Here is a 10790-nt window from a genome sequence, read left to right as displayed (position 1 = left end):
CCGTACGGCGGGGCGTTGGGACTTGCAGGCAGGGTGGTGGGCGTGGCTCCGATCTCCCTCCACCGCGATCACTGTGACGTCTGCTGAGCCCTCGCTCTGCACCGGCCATGGTTCCAGGTGCCTTACCTGCCAGAACTTGTTTAACCTTCACGGCGGAGTGACCGTTCTCCCCACTTTACAGCTTTGGAAGCAGCGGCACGGACAGGGGAAATGATGTCCCGGAGCCACATAGCTCGGGAGCTGTGCCTCTGACTGCTAGACGTCACTCCCTCTGTGGCCGCACGGTCTGTGGGATGAAAACACAGTCATTCATCCATCCGTTCTCCTGTTTAAGGGCCACTGATTACCTTTGCCTCAACACTGGTCTCAGAGGGCTTGGGATGGTTGTGTCATCTCGCGTGGTTTCTGCATCAAGACTATGAGCAGGTATTTGTACCGTTTCCCCAACACCCTTTACAGTTGCGGAGACTAGAGCTCAGAGAGGTCGAATTGCCTTCTCAAAGCTGCACAGCTGTCGTGTGCCAGAGGTGGACTGTGACCCTGGGGCCCTCTGATTCTAGAGCTCAGAGGCTCTCCCGCACCCCTGTGTGCCTTCGGTCCCCCGTTGTCTTGTCTTGACTCTGTCCCTGGCAGCCTGCCCTGCCTCCCCGGGAAGACCCTCCCCACACCCGGGCTTCGGTCTCCCCTCCCCTGGCCACCCTCCGCTGTCCTCCTGTCAGAGAAGGGGCCCAACCGGAAAGCCAGTTCATATCAGGAAATTCCAGCCACGTGAGCCAGCCCGAGCCAGGGATTCTGAGCAGCCGGCGGCTTTAGAAGAAACTGAAACTTGGCTTGCTGGGGGCGGAGTGGTCACTGGGGATTTAAGGAGTCACCACTTCCTTGGGTTCCCAGAGTGCACTCAGAGGTCACAGCAGCCGAGGGACACCCCGAACCAGGTGTGAGCCTTTGCCCTACTGCCTGAGCCATGCACCTCTGCGGGGGCGAGGGGCTACTGACAGGGACGGTGAGTACAAGAAACCCAGGAGAGGGGAGGGGGCGCGTATGCCCCGGGGGTCCCCCCATGCCTGGGTGGGGAGAATGTGGTCAGAGCTCCTCTCCTCGTCCCAGCGCTACAGAGGGCTGTGTGGCAGCGGGCTCCACACCCACTCCCTCTGGGCTTCCGTTTCCCCAGGGATTGGAATGAGGGCTTTCCAGCTCCCATGCTGCAGATCCAGCCTCCCGTTTAGAACTTGGCCTCTGAACACTGCCCTCTCCTCACCCACCTGTTCTCCCTCACTGCCCTTAAGGTAGCCTCTCTCCCCTCCCCCTGGAGGCCCTGCCCTACTCCCAGGACCCTGGACCCAGCAGCCAGCCCCTCCTCTCGCTGTGGGTCTTTTCCCCAAGCTCCGGTCCCTTGCCTCCCCCGGCCCCAGCCCCTGGAATGGGCCTGCTGTGGCCATGAACCTAGGAGCACAGCATCCTCCGACAGGGAGGCCGGGCTCTCTCCTGAGCTCCCTACACTCGGAACACACCTCCCAGGGGGACCTGTGGGAGGGGAGGTTGGGCTGCGGGGCCTTGTCTGACCTTCCAAAACTCTGGGCATTTGGTTAAATATTTCATGTAAGTATCATGGACACCATAATCTGTCATCCGGGGCAGGGAACAATCACAGCTGTCAACCTTTGTGTCCCTTCTTCCATCAGGACAGACTTCATTCATTCATTCTAGGTTGCTGCCCCGAACCCCCACTAGAACGTGAGCACTTGAGGGGAGGGATTTTTGCTTGTTTTGTTCACTGCCGTGTTTCCTTAGCTCAGCGCCTGGCACACAGTAGGCGCTCAATAAATATTTAAGTAGGTAAATATCACCTTTGGGCTTGCGTTGCTCATGGAGCAGACTCAGGTCCCGGTCCTGCCCTCACGGTGGAGCTCACAGCTGGAGGAATCAACCACGTTGGCTGTGGAAATGGTAGCGAGAGGAGGGTGACCTTTATTACCTTTGGCCCGGCGCTGCCCCTGGGCTGCCTGCTTTATGGCCTGTGAGGAAGCCACTGGGTTCAGAGACATAAGTGACTTGCCTAGGGCGACCTAGCTGATAAAGAGTGTGGCACGAAGTCAAGTCTGCCTGGGTTCAAATCCCAGCCTCCCGGCTTGCTCGTCTGTCCTCCCAAAGCATGAGATGCGCACAGGACATTGACACTGAGGGAGGCTGGCATTCCCGAGAGGTGTGGTGCCATGCCCGCCGTGGGGTAGGTGGACTCCAAGGGAGCCAGAGGGGGCTCCTGGGAGACAGGGGACCTTCGGGGACTTGACTCGGGAAGGGCGTGGCTTTCCAGAAGGCCAGGAAGGAGGGTACAAGCCACTGCCAGGACCTGAACCCTTGGCTTGTGCCCTGCAGGACCCTGAGGAGCACCAGAGGCAGCTGAAGAAGAAACAGAAGAACCGGGTGTCTGCCCAGCGCAGCCGGCAGAAGCACACAGACAAGGCGGACGCCCTGCACCAGGTGGGGGACTGCACCCTTCCCGACCCCCGCCTGCGTTCCCCTGGCCCATTGCCTCTTCTCCACCTCCTGTGAGCAGACCCCCACTACCCTGCTGGGCATTCCCTATGCTGAATTTGGGGGGAAGGAAAGGCTGTGCCGCTGAGATTTGGAACTTGCTGGGTGTTGAGTGAAACTGTGCTCCAGAGACACGCTGGGCTGCAGGGGCAGGAGGGGCTTCCACAGCCGCCGCCCTCTAGGCGTCCCCAGTCTAGGGAGAGGAGACAGAAAGTGGAGGCAGCCTGGGAGGACCCAGCACAGCTGGGGCCACCAGCTGAGGCCCTCTTGAAAGGCAGATCCCTGGTCACTCCCCCGCCCCCAGGGCCCGCTCCGGAGGCCCGGAGCTGCCCTGTGATGGACCACGTGGCCTGTCGGAGTTGCGATGTAGGCGGCCAGGACCACACCGTGAGAAGCCCCGGTCCAGGCCTAAGGTGGGCTGGCTTTAGAGTCCCCGCTGAGGTGCTCAGCTGCAAGTCACTTCCTTCGCTGGGCTTCTGTCCCCGTCCAAAAACGGGGACCAGGATGCCTGCCCACGGAGACTAAAGGAGGCCAAGGAGCCCAGTGGGGCAGGAGAGGGCTGCGCCTGCTCTGGCCTCTTGACCTTGGATGGTAATTTGAACTTGGATGGTCACCTACTCTTGGAGGTTCCCTTCTTCCTCCATGCGGAGAGGAAGGACACCATTACTTCCTAATGGGGGTTATTGAGAGCTGGGCTCAGGACCCGGCCTACGCTTCCGTCCTTCTAGTGATGCGTGAAACTCACCAGCCTCTGCACCCAGAGGCCCTGCTCTCTCTGCAGCACCAGCCCCCTGCCTGCCCGCCCTGTCTCCTAACAGCCCGCACCCTGTTCTCCCGGTCAGTCCCGACCCACCGACCGTGTTTGGACAAGCACCTCCCGCCTCAGGGCCTCTGCCCTTGCCGCCTCCCCCACCTCCCACCCTCGGACAGCAGTCCAGCCAGAGCCTCACTTCCTTCCAGTTGTTTGGTGTAAACGTCACCTCCTCAGAAGGGCCTCTCTGGGCCATCTGATCTCAAGAGATCTCTCCTTGTTATTCCGGGTTATGTTTCTTGTCGGCGCTGAGCCCCCTGGATGTGGTTCCTTGCTTGTCTCCCCCACCAGACCGTAAGCGACATGGGGCAGGAACTCCTCTGTTCCCTGCTGTCCCCTGTCCCCTGGACCAGTGCGGGACAAATGCAGGGACTCCGTCATTCCCTGTGGAGCGTGCAGTCAGAACACGAGCGCTTCAGAAACACACGGGGCAGGGGCGGGGGTGCAGCAACAGGGAGTGGCACCGAGGTGATGCAGGGGTGAAGTCTGGGCGGGTCCCGAAGGAGGAATAGGAGTTTTCCGAATGGGCGGAAGTCAGAAAAGGCACTGCAGGCCAATGGACGTGCGCGGGCGTGGCCCGGGGTGGGCGTGGCCTGGGGCGGGTGTGAGAACAGCGCCCCTTAGGCTGGTGAGGGCGAGGACTGGCGCCGGGGCGGGGCTTCAGACTTCCATTTATTCATTCCTTCCCGGGGGACTTGGCCTGTTGAGCGTCTCCTGAATGACAGGCACGCTTCTAAGCATCGGACACACGGCTGTGAACACAGCAGACGGAAGCCCAGCCTGCCCTCCCCTGTGCTCATATTTTTATGGGGGAGCCGGGCAGTCAAACGATGGTCCGAGAGGCGTCTGGGATGTCAGGTGGTGATAGAGCCACGGGGAAGAATTAAAGCAGGGGAGAGGAAGGAGTGGGGCAGGAGCGGGGGTGATGGAAACCCCACAAGGGATGCCCCCCGACCCCAGTAGGTGACATCTGAGCAGCCTAAAGTTGGCAAGTGAATGAGTGCATGAGTGAGTGCGTCAATTTCTGGAGGTGATTTGAAGCCTTTGGAGCATTTAGGTGAAGGGTGATCTAATGCCATTCAAAAAATGTCATCCCGCATGCACAGACCAGCCCGGGATGAGACTGCTGGTGGCTTTGACTGTCTGTTAGGACTTTGAGTCCGTGGCCTAAGCCACATTTTTATGTAAAACGCCCTTGCAGCTTCTTCTTTTGAAAAGCGTCCACCAGGGGTGGGGGGCGGAGGGAGCGGAAGAAAGTGGTTCAGCCTCTTGAGCTGTGGAAATAGTGTCCTTGAATGTTCTGCATTTTCCACCACTGTGGTCATCATGAATGGTGTTTACAAGTGCACGTGGGTTTTCGTCCCTGTGGGCTCTCAGAACCCAGCAGGACGGAGCCCCACATGGGCTGACTCCGGGACGCCCAGCAGACCCACGGTGCTGGCCCTCTGCACAGCCCGGCCCCGGCTGCCCCCACGGTGCCTGGGTCCCAGGGGGCTCCCACGGGGCACCCAGCAGCCTGGAGGCATCCAGGGCGGCGGGACGTGCGGGTTGTGGTTGCCGTGAGAAGTCTACGACGTCAGGATGAGCCCGGGGAGGGGGATGCTGAAAGAGTGTCCGGGCAGAGGAGACAGGAAATGTCGTGAGGAAGTAGAGTCCGGTTAAGGGACAGGAAGTGGGGTGGGGGGCACGACAGGGGAAGTTGAGAGATACAGCTGGAAGTGTCAGCTGGGGTCACCCCACCCAGGGAGTTGTGGGAACCTTGAAAATGTTTGGTTAATTTTAAATCCAGTTGCCCAATGGTTCCTCCGGGGCAAGAAAGCGGGGTAGGTTAGGGGACGCCCCAGTTAGGAGGCTGACAGAGCTCCCGGCTGAGTGGCGGTCTGGCGCAGGATGGTAGTAGAGACCCCTGGCTGGGGGGATTGAGGGTAGGGAGCGGGCACACCTGAGCCTCGGCAGGAGGTAGAATGGGGGAGACTTGGTGGTTGTGTTGGGGTGGCCAGAGGGTAGCCCAGGCCCCTCAGCTTGGACATTTGCATGCTGGTGGTATCTTTTCACAGAGTTGAGAACCCTGAGGGGTTGGTGAGGGGGGTGTGAATGGGGCTCATGCTGAGCCTCCAGTGCTGGCTGACACCCCCTCCCTGCCCCCCTGATCCCCCCTCCAGCAGCACGAGTCCCTGGAGAAGCACAACCATGCTCTGCGGAAGGAGATCCAGGGCCTGCAGTCTGAGCTGGCATGGTGGAGGCGGACTTGGCTGGTGCATGAGCGCCTGTGCCTCACGGACCGCGCCTCCTGCCTGGCTCCCCTGCCCCCCGGCTGCTGGGGCCAGGCCAAGCAGCCCCCAGGTCCCACGCCTCACAGACCACAAGACTGCCAGCAGCAACCCGGACCCTTCCAGAGCCCGGCCTCCTCTCCCTCGGCTCCGCAAAAACTCTCTCCAGAGCTGCAGCCTCACAGTTCCCCTGGCCTCCTCCTGTCCCCTCTGCCCTCGATGTCCCTTGGCCTTACTGCGATGACCGCGCCTCCTGCCCAGCTGTCCCCCAGCCCTGTCCAACCTGCCTCACCCTCAGGCTGCAGTCTATTGAGACCTTCCTCCAAGCTCAAAGCCCTCCTGCCGAGCTCCTCAGCCCCAGCTGCCCCTCGGCAGCCCTTTGGGCTGGAGCACCTCACGCGGGAGGAGCTGGTGTCCTCACCCGACAGTCCCTCGACTGCTCTGGGGCTGGCCTGTCCGCAGGACATGGATAAGCCTGCTTTCCCGGCAGCAGCTCAGCAAGGGCCGGGCATGGACCTCAGCCTGCACCCGCTCCTGGCCTTCCCGCTGCTCTCCTCCGCCCAGGTGCACTTCTAACTCAGCCCCCCGGGCTGGGCCCGCCCCTTCCTCGGGCTCAGGAGGCAGCCTTAGCACATGGGTGTCTTCTCCGTTGCCGCCGGAGGCTGCCCTTCTCGGCTGCCCAGCTGGCCCAGCCCTGCTCCCAGGAAGGGAGGCCATCCCTGGGCGCCCACCGTCCTGCCAGGCCCTGTCACCACCGCCATCTCATGTCAACTCCACGGTCATTCTGCAACTCCAGATCACCACTCCGCTTTTTCAGAGACGGAGACAGAGGCTCAGAGAAGCCAAGTGACTTGTCCAAGGTCACACAGCCTTTCTGGGGACCCGAAACGCCACCATCTGCTCCTCCTGCTCCTGGTAGGATCCTGGCCCAGGTGGCTTAGAGACAGAAGTCCTAGAAACTGTGGGCCGGTGTGAGGAGGTTCAAGTGCCGAGATGGGGAGGAGCTCTCCCTCCACTTCGTGACTCCCGGGGTGGCAGAGGCCTGCAGTCCCTGGAACTTTGCCCTAACCGTGGGGGGTCCAGAGTCCACGTTTGGGCAGGGATGGGCTGGGCAGGAGCACGGAAGCCGATGCTTTCTTCCTCTACCAGAAACTGAGCCTGTGGGTGGGAGTTGGGGAGGAGCCTAGAGCAGTCTCCCCTGGGGTTTCTGCAGGTGCGTTGCCAACAGCCACCCCAACGCCTGGGGAGATGCTGCAAGGTCCGCTCTCCAGGCCATTCCCAAATAACCCCCGGCCTCCTCCTCCCTGCAAGGCCACTAGGGACGTGAGAGACAACACGCTGGAGGGAGGAATGAGGGTAGGCTCCCGTGCGAGGTTATGTTTAAGCAAGTGCTGGACCTGAACCTGGCAGTTGTGAGAGCTGGGTCTTCTGCAGTACTGCCCGTCCCTGTGCAGCCCCCAGACCCCTCTGGTACCCCTTGTTGTTCTTTGGTCGGGGCCCAGGCTGGAGCTCAGCCTCAGTGTCTGCCCCAAGGGGGGTCTCACTCAGAGTCAGGACAAGCACCGTGAGGGGCTTGAGATGAGAAGATCCCACTCTCCACCCGGGTGTTCGTACACGCTGTTAGCAGGCCCTGTGCTGGTGTCTGACACACTCCAGGGCACTGAGCGTGAGTCTCGCACTCTGTTATGGTAAATAAAGTGTTTTCCAATTCCTTCTGCTCCGGCTAGTTGTTTGAAGCTCCGCTTGTACTCCGTGCTGTTGAAAACAAAAGGTCTTTGAAAGAATAGGAATAGTCTAGAATCTCAGAGATGGGCAGTCGCTCATGGACCTCCTAATCTACCCCCCCCCATATTTTAGATGGGGAAACTGAGGCCCAGAGATGGGATGCACTTGCCCAGGGCCACCCAGCAGGAGTAGGTGTGACGCCCACAGGACTGTGGATGGCAGCAGGGCTGGGGTCACCAGAAGGTGCAGGGACAGCAGGCTGGCAGGAGCGAAGCCCAGACGTCTGTCGGAGGGCAGCTGGAACCTGGGGACAAGAGCTGATGTGACGCACAGGGACCAGGACCCGACGGGCGGCGAGAACACCGTGGCCAGACTTGTGTCTGCGAGCCTTAAACCCCGTCAGGCACTGTGCTGTGCTTTACTTGAGTTAACTCCGTGACCCCTCTAACAGCTCTGTGAGGTAGGTACGGTTATTATCCCCACTGTGCAGGAGGGGAAACTGAGGCCCGGGGGGGTAAGTAACAAGTTCAAGGTCACATAGCTAGGGATTAGTGTAGACTTGATGCAGCATCAGGAGCACTTGGCCACGGGCGGCCCAGCCTCCTGCCTTCCCACCCTGCCCTTGCAGCCTCGGGCTGATAGACGTGACCCCAGACGGGAAAAGCCTTCCCTAAGTTCGAAACACGTGAGAGAGGGGAGTGACTAAATTAACATTGGCACCTCCTATGACAATGACCGAAGAGGCACTAAGAACAAAGAACGCTTTGAAGACTATTTAATGAGGTGAGAAATACTTGTAACGTATTAAGCATCAAAAATAGAACGTGTGACTGTCGCTATAGCTTGATCTTCTGCTTGTTTAAAAACATAAACCGCCTGGAAACGGTGGGAGGAGGTATTGTCGATTTTGAGGGATTTCCCTGAAGCCCCGGCTGCACACGCGGCCGTCACTATCGCGGGAGCCCTCCGTGTGGCCGCACGGATCCTGGGACTCTGCACGCACACCTGCCAGCGTCTGCGGCCACCTTGCTCAGCAGGGCGCCTCTGGCTCAGGGTCTCACCCGGGCTCCAGCCGAAGTACTGGCCCGGGATGCAGCCACTGGAAGGCTCACCGGGGGCGATCCGCTTCCAAGCTCAGGCTGATGGCTGTCTGCAGGCCTCAGAAGGACCCCTGCCAAGCTCATTTACAAGGTCGTTGGCAGGGTTCTGTTCCTGGGGGGCTGTTGGACCAGAGGACCTCAGGTTCTTGTGGACTGTCCGCTGGCGATCGTAGCGCCTTCCTGTGTGGGCCTCTCCATGCATAGCTGCTGGCTTCGCTCGGAGCGGGCAAGCTGGAGAGCAGGACAAGGTGAGCCGTGCAGAGGCCACTCTGTCTGTAACCTAATTTCAGAAGCGACGTCTGTCACAGTGACCGTATTCTAGTGGCAGAGGTAAGTCACTGGCTCCAGCTGGCACTCGAGGAGAGAGGGTTACACGAGGGCACAAGAGCCAGGAGGGGACCCAGGGGACCCAGGGGACATCCACCTCACAGGGCTGCCAACCATCCCCGGCGAGAACCAGCACTTCCCTGGGTTCCTTCTTTCTCCTTTCATCACCAACACTAGCAGTGGGCATGTTTTTGAGGGGGCTATTTTTTTTTAATCCTCATCCAAGGATATGTTGATTAACTTGAGACAGAGAGAAAGAAAAACATCCGTGTGAGAGAGAAACATCAATCGGTTGCCTCCCGTACGTACCCTGACCTAGGGTCAAACCCTCAGTCTAGGTACGTGCCCTGACTGGGAATTGAACCCGTAACCCTTTGGTTACGGGACAGTGCTCCAACCTACTGACCCACCTGGCCAGGGCTGAGGGCGCGCTTGTCAGAAAGAAACTATTTTGTCCCCTCTTCGGCAGAGGCAACACCCCCAACAGTGAACAGAGAGGATCTGGTGGGTTTAAGGCTGAACAACACCCCCAACAGCCCCCTAGAAATACACTGCCCCTCCTGGAAACCCCCTAGGAAAGCCTCAAATTAGGCTTGCAGCAAGGCAGACTCCCCCTCCCCAGAAAGACCTCTGAGTCACGCACGGACTGTCAGCGCTGAAACAGCCGGCCTGTGCAGGCCGGAAGTCTTCTATGCTTTGAAAAGTAACCACTCACTGGAGGACTAAAGTTGAAACTCAATTTAAACTTTTAGCCGTCCCCACCCCCGCCACTGGTATTCAGCTGTGTAGTGGGGTGAGCGGTGGCTCCCTGAGAGGTATGTCTGCCCAGACCCTGTGAGTGTGACCTTATTTGAAAAAAAAAAACATCTTTGCAAATGTAATTAAGTTAAAGATCTACAGCTGAGGCCATGCTGGACTCTCCAGGACAGCCCTGCATCCAATGGCCAGTCAAAGGAGGTCACCGATAATAGGAGGCGAAGACGGAGGAGGGGGCCACGTGGAGACAGAGGCAGAGACTGGAGCTAGGCAGCCCCGCGCCAAGCAGCATCTGGATCCAGCAGAAGCTGCAAGCAGCAAAGAAGGCTTCGCCCTCTGGCCCCCAGGAGCATGGAAGCAGGGAGGGCAGTGGGGGCGCTGCTGCTGTCCTCCAGGTGAACAATGGTGCTGGCCACGCCCAGGGGGGTAGCGAGGAGGCGGGAAGAGAGGTCAGATTCGACAGATCAAGCTGACGGGATGTGGGATGTGCTCGTGGGTTGGCTGGGGGGACAGGGAGGGAGGAAGTGTGAGGCTGGGGTCTGGGGCCCGAGCCGGGGGCGGTTGGTAGGGCCAAGGACCGAGAAAGACTGGGAGAGGGGCAGTTCGGAGTGTGTGTGTGTGTGTGGGGGGGAGGGTCAGGAGCACTATTTCGGCCATGCTGAATTTGAGATGCGTATTTGTCATCCAACTGGATCGCAAAGAGTTTGGAGATCAAGGGAACGGTCAAGACGGCATGTGCATTTGGAAGCCGGCAGTGTAAATACTCGGATGGGCCATGGAGATAGGGTGAGAGGACCTACCAGGGCCCTTGCAGCTGTGTCCCCATGAGGGCCCCTTCTCCTTGGGCCCCCAGAGCTCGCTCGGCCGGGCTCTCCTTCCAGCATCACTCCTGTGGGCCCAGCATCTGGCCCCATCTTTCCTCTTCAAATGCTGCTTCCTCCAGGAAGCCTCCTGGGATCTGCCAAGATAAAAATGACCCCTTTTCCCTCAGGCTCCTCATCACATCCCTGTGCCTTTCCCCAACATCCAACACTTTGCTTTTTGTGTGGCTGAGCCTACCTACCTCATCCCCCACAGGGGCAGCCGCCAGTCCGCCACATCACGGGCGCATTTAAACTGCCTGCACATCGGGAGGCAGGAGGTGTGGTGGTTAGACAGCTTGAGCTCCAGTGCCAGGCGGAAACGGGTTTGCGTCCCAGCTCTTCTGCTGCCCGGCTGAACTCTCTAGCCTCAGTTTCCTCATCTGAAAAGTGAGAACTGAAAAAT

The 10790-nt window shown here is 59.6% G+C and overlaps 1 protein-coding gene across 2 annotated transcripts; it reads left to right on the top strand.

Moving 5' to 3' along the window:
* Positions 1 to 598: 598 nt before the first annotated feature.
* BATF2 (basic leucine zipper ATF-like transcription factor 2) lies at positions 599 to 7328 on the top strand. 2 transcript variants are annotated; one of them, XM_036029709.1, is made up of 4 exons: positions 599 to 1003; positions 2152 to 2203; positions 2377 to 2481; positions 5509 to 7328. In XM_036029709.1, exons 2-4 carry the CDS (start codon positions 2153 to 2155, stop codon positions 6190 to 6192), a joined length of 840 nt encoding a protein of 279 aa, XP_035885602.1. In that variant the 5' UTR covers positions 599 to 1003; position 2152; the 3' UTR covers positions 6193 to 7328. The 2 variants fall into 2 exon arrangements, with proteins under 2 accessions (XP_035885602.1, XP_028373273.1); XM_028517472.2 differs by lacking the exon at positions 2152 to 2203 and having other exon boundaries at positions 601 to 1003.
* The last annotated feature ends 3462 nt before the right edge of the window (positions 7329 to 10790 follow it).

This window comes from Phyllostomus discolor, chromosome 6 (assembly GCF_004126475.2).
Source record: "Phyllostomus discolor isolate MPI-MPIP mPhyDis1 chromosome 6, mPhyDis1.pri.v3, whole genome shotgun sequence".
In the NCBI taxonomy this organism is placed as follows: domain Eukaryota; kingdom Metazoa; phylum Chordata; class Mammalia; order Chiroptera; family Phyllostomidae; genus Phyllostomus; species Phyllostomus discolor.
This window is presented reverse-complemented; position numbering and strand designations above follow the sequence as displayed.

Coding starts and splice junctions, on each gene's coding strand:
- BATF2 (XM_036029709.1), top strand. CDS start 2,153: ATGAGATGCGCACAGGACATTGACACTGAGGGAGGCTGGCATTCCCGA. Junction 2,204..2,376: donor GAGGCTGGCATTCCCGAGAG/GTGTGGTGCCAT, acceptor TGTGCCCTGCAG/GACCCTGAGGAGCACCAGAG. Junction 2,482..5,508: donor AGGCGGACGCCCTGCACCAG/GTGGGGGACTGC, acceptor TCCCCCCTCCAG/CAGCACGAGTCCCTGGAGAA.